Genomic DNA, 7880 nt, shown 5'->3' with positions numbered 1-7880 from the left:
GCTGGGTGATGAAGAGGAGGGAAGCGGGGAGGCAGGTGCTGGTGCTGAAACAGTGGACCCTCTGTAGCAGGTCTCTCCACCCTCGTCCATCACTCTGCCCCCCCCCCAGGATCGCCGTGGCTGGATTCTGATTGGTTCATTCACATGTGGGACAGAATGAACATCTTAACAGGAAGACACTTATTGCAACAATCCAGCTTCGGTGTCTCTTGCCGGGACATTTTGGGAACTATTTAGTGTCCGATTCTTCAGCCCAGAGGGACCAGATAGAAAGTTCTCGCTAAACTTTGACAGGAAGGCAAAAACACATTTCCTAAAATGTTGATCCGCTCTTTGAAAGTTTTATCCTGTTTGTTAGCATCTTGAATGGGCTTCGGAATATTCGGCTACTCTCCCTTGAACCTCCTTTGGATGAAAGCGAACACAAACGAGACCAGAGTCCGAACGAGTCACATTTAACGCCCTGGGCTTTTATTGTCTTGTTTTAGTGAGAGTTTCGTCACATTTTTTAAAATTCTTTTCAGCCTCCGGGTGGGACAAGTAAACCTCGAGGATAAATCCTGCCGTTGGACGGGGCATTCAGATCCCGACAAAGACGAGAAGCGCTACTAAGTAACGCTGCCTTTGTGCCGAACTCTTCACAGAAGAGAGTACAAACATTTCCCCAAAGGAAGGCACCCAATACTTGTGGTTTTTGGCCTCGCAGCCGTCTGGAGATTCTTTTTTCAAAGAAAAAAAAGGAAAATAAAGAAAAGAGGGGCGGCGAGGACTCGTCCCCGGCGGCCCCTCGTTAGCATTTTTTTGTCATTAGAAACTGGAATGATGAAACACGTACAGCGATCGCTGCCCAGTCACCTCCCTCAAGTAACAAACCAACAAAAGAATGAAGTCTTTGAACGAACCGAAAAGCTTTACCACAAGAAAAAATACAAAAATAACCAAAATTGTCTTTTACGAAAAAATAAGAAAATAAAGGGGGCCGAGGAGCGACCCCTTCAAAAACAAACAAATACAAAAGCAGCATTGATATTTATCAAAACCATGAACGGAACATCACAATAAAATAGTGCTTTAATCAGAAGCAGCAAAGACTTCTGGGAAGAGACTTCATCCCTGTTTTGTTACTCGTGTTTGGGACGACGCTGATGGAAGAGAGGAGCGCCGCCTCCTCCTCCTCCACCTCCACCTCCACCTCCTCCACCTCCTGGCCTGTATGTATGTCACCATTGATTTTCACATGATCCACAGAGAAGCACAGGGACCCAAAAATAAACGTGGCTGGGTGGGGCCTGCTGTGTGTTCACAATATACAGAAATACCCAGCAGTCCGTAGCTAGCTAACATTTACTACAGCACAGGAACCAACGAAGGTACAGTGTACAAAAAAAAGAACAAACAAACCGAGAACAAACAGAAACCTGTAAACACAGCACAATAAATAGGTCGAACCAGCCGGCGCCGCGCCGCGCCGCTCCGTGCACACGATGTGTAAATCTATACAACTCCCGTCCTCCGCTTGGCTTCGGGGGTTTTCCTTTAACGTCGGACTCCCAAGTGCAAAACATCACAAATGGACAGTTCTGTATTCAAGTAGTATTTACAAGGGGATGTGACAAATATGTAGTTATTGTAGATACTCATAATTTACACGTCAATCTTGTACTTTTAACAAAACGAAAAGGTTTAAAAAGTATGAGAGGTGAGAATTGCAAGCTAGCGGCCGTCGCTGTCCATCGGCCGTCGCCGCCCTTCGGCCCGTTAGAGTCCTGCTGTCCCTTTTTGCATTCCCGATGCTACGATGCCCAGCACCTCAGAGAGGACTCGTCCCACGCCGTCCCACGCCGCTACGTCACCTCCATGGCCACTGTGTTGTCTGCTAAACTGCTCAGTGCTGGCTTGTCTTCGTCGTGGTTGTCCCTGCGGAGGAGAGCAGAGGTTAGGCTCTCTCCGAAGCCCGGCCCGGCTCGACTCCCGACCGGCGCCGCCTGTTTGCAACCTCAGACGTTTCTGTCTGAAACTCATCCAGAATCAACCGCGGCGCCAAAACGGTCCGATTCCGCTACGACAGCGACGAACTGATAAACTATTTATCCTCTGTCGGCGTGTTTTATGTGGCGCCCGAGGGGGGGCTGAGACGACACCGCCCGCCTGATCTGCTAACGCACGCCGCCTTCATACGCGGAAATATTTCACATTCATTTTGTCGCTCCGAGCGAGCTAAAACGCGATCGTGACCCGTGACCCCGCCTCACCTCGAGCCCAGGTCCATGGACGGCGCCCCGGAGACTTTGGGCATCTGCAGGTTGTTGGCGGCGGACAGCTTTAAGGCAGAGGCCGGCACGTTGCCGAGGGTCCGGGGAATGTGGCGTCCAGCCAGGCTGCCGGCCGACGGCACGCTCAGACAGATGTTGTTCCCGATGAGGACCTGAGTGGAGGCGGGGGCGCTGCATCCCAGGATGCCCGGGGTGGGGGCGGGGATGGCGTTGGCGGCGTGCGGCAGCTGATTGGCCGGGTGGAGGCCTTTGAAGACACCTGGTGAGCAGAGAGAGGCTCTCAGGCTAGCCGGGCGCTGATGCAACGCCAAGGTAACCGTCACGTTGCCGTGACGCCGGTCTCTGCCCGCCTCTACATCTGAAGCTGCTCCTAAATAGTGACATTCCTCCTGGGAACGGATCGAGACCCCGTCCCGGCGTCTCACCTGCCCCCGCCAGGACGCCGTTGACGCCGCTCGACAGCACCGACTCCTCTTTGGACTTGAAGGTCAGCAGCTGGTCCGTGGTGACGAGGGCCGACGCGGCGAACTGGGCGCTGGCTTGGTCCAGCGTCTTGGACGCGAGCGCCTGGGAGGAAACCAGGGAGACGTTCGGACCGGTACACAAGCAGAACTCAGCGTTGGAACCGGACGGGCCCGGGTGACCTCACTGACCTGCGCCTTGCCGGCCTGCTGCTGCTGCTGGCTCTGCTCCAGCTGCCGTCTCTGCATCTGGACCAGCTGCTCCTGGTGCTGCTGGTACTGCTCCGCCGTGAACGCTGAGGACGGAACCCAGACGTGAGAACGGGGAGGGGGTGGAGCTAACGTTGAAGCTCGCCGTGGCTAACGCGTCGGCGTAAAGGACGTAAACATCACAGGATGCTCGCGTGCTGCAGTCACATGACAGGAAGTGCACGGCGAACGGCAGCTCTCAGGCCTCCTCCTCATCACACAGCGAAGGTAAACGTTGATCTAACCCTCTCTCACCGCGACCTCCTCCCTCTACAGGCAGTCGCCGCGGTTACCAGTGAAACGAAAGACATCGTTAATCCGCCACTATTTCACAGAATCGTCTCCATGGAGACGCTCCAGCAGTCGACCGCGGAGAACACGGTCCTTTCAGCGGCAGAACTTTACACTTCGCTTGAATACCGGCATTCAGAAAGCGCCGCCTTCACCCCGGAGCAGAAAGGAAGCGGCTCTAACCCCCCCCCCCCCCCAGCACGATGTCCTCTCCGTGCGGCCTTGGGTTGAGGCGTCGCTCCTTTGAGCGCTTCGGTCGTTTTATAACGACTAAACGGAGGCGCTCTTCCTTCAAAGAGATGAAACGGGCAAGTTCTCCGATCTTTCGCTGCAGAAACCCGAACACCGCCCCCCCCACACCCCTTCCGAGTCACGCTGTAGAATAATGACCATAAATGCATCGATACACAATGAGGTTGACCCTTGACCCTGATGTATGATAAACATTCCCATTCAACTGAAACTCAATTCCAACTCCGAACTCCCGCTTCACCTCTGACCTCGGAGCTTGAACGGTTTTAGAACGGTCAAAATAACGCAGAAAGTAACCGCCCCCTCGTGCCAGAGAGCGGTTTGACTGGTCGTTCATTACAGACGACCTTCAGGCGGGCGATTAATGATTCACTAAAGGAAAAGTCAACTTTAAAACTGGGACATTTTATTTAGTCCACAAAGACCGTCGTTTTCTTTATTGTGAGGTTCTGATGAAATGTTTTTATAGATCCAGACTCAAATTAAACATTAAAGTCAGACGTGGATGTTTGACAGCGTTTGTCTGTCTGTTAGCAGAACTACAGAACTGCTGGATGAGTCGCCATAAAAAACCCTGAAGACGGTCTTTGTCCAACTCAAATCACAACATTCTGGGAGCGATCCGGATTCCCGTCCGGACACAAAACAAATCCGGATTTTCCAATTTACTTATAAATGGAGGCTTTTTAATTCAGTCACCAGTAATCCCAGTCATAAAGGGGTCCGATCTGAACCATCATGAAACATGTCTCCTGGTTCTGATCCAGAATGAGGAACAAATATTACATTTTAACATGAAACCATTTATGGATTAAGAATCAGTTAAAAATAAACATAAACTCTGATCCACTTTGACTTTTCATGTTGGTGTATAAAGATACAAGAACAATCTAGAACCTCCTGGTGCTGATCCAGATCACCATGTGGACGGTGTGGATCCAGTTAGGAGGGGAGTGAGCTGCTTGGGGAAGGTCTGTGCTCTCTGAGGTTACGTGACGTTTCTGTTGTGACGCTGGGGTTGGGTCAGGTCGGGTCAGCCCCCCCCCCCCCCCCCCCATCCCCTGCAGCAGGAATGAATGCGTCACAATAACGCAGAACGCTCATGCTATTTACCGGCAGCCTCCCTCATCAGAACGAGTTCTGCAACCTCAGGGAGACGCCGCCGCGCTGCTTCCCCGGGTCCAGTCCCATGAATATTCACGCGCACAAAATCAATCACGACGACGGCACGGCGCTTAATGTTATTCATGGGAAAAGAACGTTCCCTCCTCGAGAGCACGACCGGATTAAGTCTCGTGTTCTAAGAGACGAACGTCTGACAGGAAGCCTCCCGTCTTCTCTCGCTGGCCGAGCTCCAAGCGGTCGATCAGCGCGACGCTTTGAGGCCGTTATTTATTTATTAGGGTCGGGAGGTCTGTACCAGTCACACCACGGCCCCCCGAGGAGGGCAGGAACTATTTTACCAGCAGGTCCTGGGTTGCATCACACACACACACACACACACACACACACACACAGAGGTTCTAACACACAGCTCCAGGCTACACAACCAACGTAGCCCAACTTCGGTTTGCTCGGCCGTGGAATCAGCGAGCAGGACGGCGGCTTGATCAACGGGGACGTTACCGTAGTAACCGTGCTACACCCAGAGAGGCACAAACGGTCCACGCACCGCCGCTATTAGCAGCCGACACGACACGGCAGCGAATAAAACTGATTTAAAACCAAAACAAAATAAAGGCTCAACACTGCATCCTGGAAACATTTGATACGGACACAACCGGAGCCGAGCTGCTGAGCCTTGACTCCATTTGCTGGACTGATCAGGGACCAGTGATTGATCCTCTGACCAGTTCTGATGCCAAAGACCACACAGAAAACACACCCCGGCACAACAGGAAGGTGACTCACCAATTACAGGTGGGGGGGCGGGGCCAGTGCGGCTCTGAGCTCCCCCAGACAGGGTCCGGTTTATCCCCGACGCAGTGCGGCTAAAATCCCTAAATCCTCTGCGAGACACGCCTCCTCCACCCGGGAGGTGATGGGATAGCGTCCGTGGCCTGAAGTGCCTCCAGCGGCACGACTTAATGTCCAAAAGAATCCGGCCGAGGTCCGTAGGCGGCCGAGAAGACGGCCGAGAAGACGGCGGCCGGGATGATGACGCTGACGATGAAGCGGAGGGGAAGTGGGAGGAGCTGGTCGAGTGCGAGGTATCGGTTACTGAGGTACTGGCGTTGGAGTTGCGGAGCGGAGAGTTTGGAAGTGGTTCAGGCGCCGCGTCAGAGTCCAGGCCCGCGTGCGCTCGGTCCAGCAGGATCCTGAAAGCAGAACCGGTATGTAATAGAGGTTCTCACGAGGAACCGGATCATCACCGGTGGACCCACAGGTGGACCGCGCTAACCTGCCCCCCCTCCCCAGCCGGCGCCGGGCCAACCCGATGCAGCACCGCGGCGTGTTGAGCGACGTCAGGCAGTAGCGGAACCGCGGCTCGCCCCGCCCCCCCTCCGATGGGCGTACCCACGGCCAGCTGCCACTCCGGTCCGGACGAGACTAGAGAGGAAGATGTAAATAAATGAAATAAAACAGGCAGGGCAGCCAGACTGACCGGCCTGCTGTTTGTGGGGGGGGGGGGCACTCACAGCGTAGTAGTGACAGCCGGCCTTCCTCCTGAACCCGTAGCAGCCATCCGGGTCGTTCTCCTCCTCTGCCTCCGAGGAACCCGAATGGATCTGAACAATAGCATCACGTTAGCAGAAGAAAGCGTCTTCAAGACCGCCCAGCGGCAAACTCCTCCCCCCAGCGGCAAACTCCTCCCCCACGCTACCTGGGAGAAGGGCTCCTCGTCCGAGCTGGGGAAGTCGTACTGGTTCAGGTCCTTGGGGTTGAACACGGAGGGCCCTGAATGTTGAGGCGCCGACAGAGGGGGGGTCTTGGGCTTCTTCTCGTACTTCCTTTTGGTCCGGACCGCCTCGGCCTTCTCCGGCTGCGCGGGGAGAGGGAGACGGAGCGGCGTGTTTAAAAAGGCGCCGCTGAACAACAGTAAGTAGGGGGGGGGGGCATTGATATGCAGATGGGGGCATGTGCCAGATGCCGCTGCAGAGACAGATGGCTGGCCTTCCTCCTCCTCCTCCTCCTCTACAACCCGTGCCATGGCTCGCCCCCAACCTCCCCAGTGGGAAGGCCCCCCCCCTGCCTGAGCAGACTCAAACGCCGCCTGGATTAGTCGGATCCCATTCAGGCCCATTCAGACACGGGGGACAAGGCAAACAGAGTTCTACAGTCGGATCAAAGGGAGGAGAGCGGGGGTTCAGCGCCACGGGGGCGGGTTCACCAGGAATGAACGAGTGTAAACAAAAGGGAACGAGCCAACCAGCCGGTCACGGGTGAAGGAGGCGCGCTGCCAGGAGGCGGCTAATGAGGTGACACGGAGGGAGTCAAACCCGCACCCTGCCGCCGGCGTGACATCACAGATACCGGGACACGCCCACTCTGGCTGATCCAATACTCCTTCCTAATTCCTAATACTTTACAGACATTGTGTTCCAGAAGAGAGTAGAATCACTCCTCCACTCTGTGCGTGTGTGCGTGTGTGTGTGTGTGTGTGCGCGTGTGTGTGTGTGCGTGTGTGTGCGTGTGTGCGTGTGTGTGTGTGTGCGTGCGCGTGTGTGCGTGTGTGCGTGTGTGCGTGTGTGTGTGTGTGTGTGCGCGTGTGTGCGTGTGTACGTGTGTGTGTGCGTGTGTGCGTGCGTGCGTGTGCGTGCGTGTGCGTGTGTGTGCGTGTGTGCGCGCGTGTGTGCGTGTGTGCGTGCGTGTGCGTAGATGGCCTTACTTTCTTATAGTCCTTCATATCCGAGTGGTCCTGGTGCCGGTACTGGTTGCTGTTGGACAGGGGGATGATGGGGATGGTGTAGACGGGTCTCATCAGCGCCCTCTGAGCCAGCGCCTCCGCCATCACCTCGCTGCCCAGGTCCGGCATCGTGTTCCTGAGGGACAGACGGAGACGTTGGAGACGAGGGTCCCTGCAGATAACCGAAGGTTCCCCCCAAACCGATAAAAGCGCGACAGCGCGTCAGGGAGTAAAGCCGCTCCCTTCGGCTGTCGGGCTCAGACGGATCAGAAACAGAACGCCATGATGAGAGGAGTGCAGACGGAGGTAAAGAGCAGATTCTGGCCCAACATCATTGAATAAACAGAACCGCGGCCCCCCCGACGGCACAGAAAACACGGTCGACTCCGTTACATCGGTCCCGCGTCCTCGCGGCGCCCCCCCCCCCTCAGAACAAACACCGCAGGCAGCAGCAGAGCAGATCACCTCTTCTCCACCACCTCCAGGGTGAGGTGCAGCAGCTCCCTC

At 55.3% G+C, this 7880-nt stretch overlaps 1 protein-coding gene across 1 annotated transcript in view; it reads right to left on the bottom strand.

The window, feature by feature from the left end:
* Positions 1-449: 449 nt before the first annotated feature.
* LOC137904125 (enhancer of polycomb homolog 1-like) overlaps positions 450-7880 on the bottom strand; it is a 12509-nt gene continuing 5078 nt past the window's right edge. Inside the window, exons 3-13 of the mRNA XM_068748288.1 lie at positions 7839-7877; positions 7356-7509; positions 6351-6509; positions 6166-6255; positions 5928-6076; positions 5714-5844; positions 5438-5641; positions 2927-3030; positions 2699-2840; positions 2253-2532; positions 450-1917 (exon numbers count right to left, since the gene is read on the bottom strand). Coding sequence (XP_068604389.1) covers positions 1845-1917; positions 2253-2532; positions 2699-2840; positions 2927-3030; positions 5438-5641; positions 5714-5844; positions 5928-6076; positions 6166-6255; positions 6351-6509; positions 7356-7509; positions 7839-7877 — 1525 coding nt within the window. The 3' untranslated portion in view covers positions 450-1844. The remainder of the gene's footprint in view (positions 1918-2252; positions 2533-2698; positions 2841-2926; positions 3031-5437; positions 5642-5713; positions 5845-5927; positions 6077-6165; positions 6256-6350; positions 6510-7355; positions 7510-7838; positions 7878-7880) is intronic.

Source organism: Brachionichthys hirsutus, chromosome 14, assembly GCF_040956055.1.
Source record: "Brachionichthys hirsutus isolate HB-005 chromosome 14, CSIRO-AGI_Bhir_v1, whole genome shotgun sequence".
Classification (NCBI taxonomy): Eukaryota; Metazoa; Chordata; class Actinopteri; order Lophiiformes; family Brachionichthyidae; genus Brachionichthys; species Brachionichthys hirsutus.
This window is presented reverse-complemented; position numbering and strand designations above follow the sequence as displayed.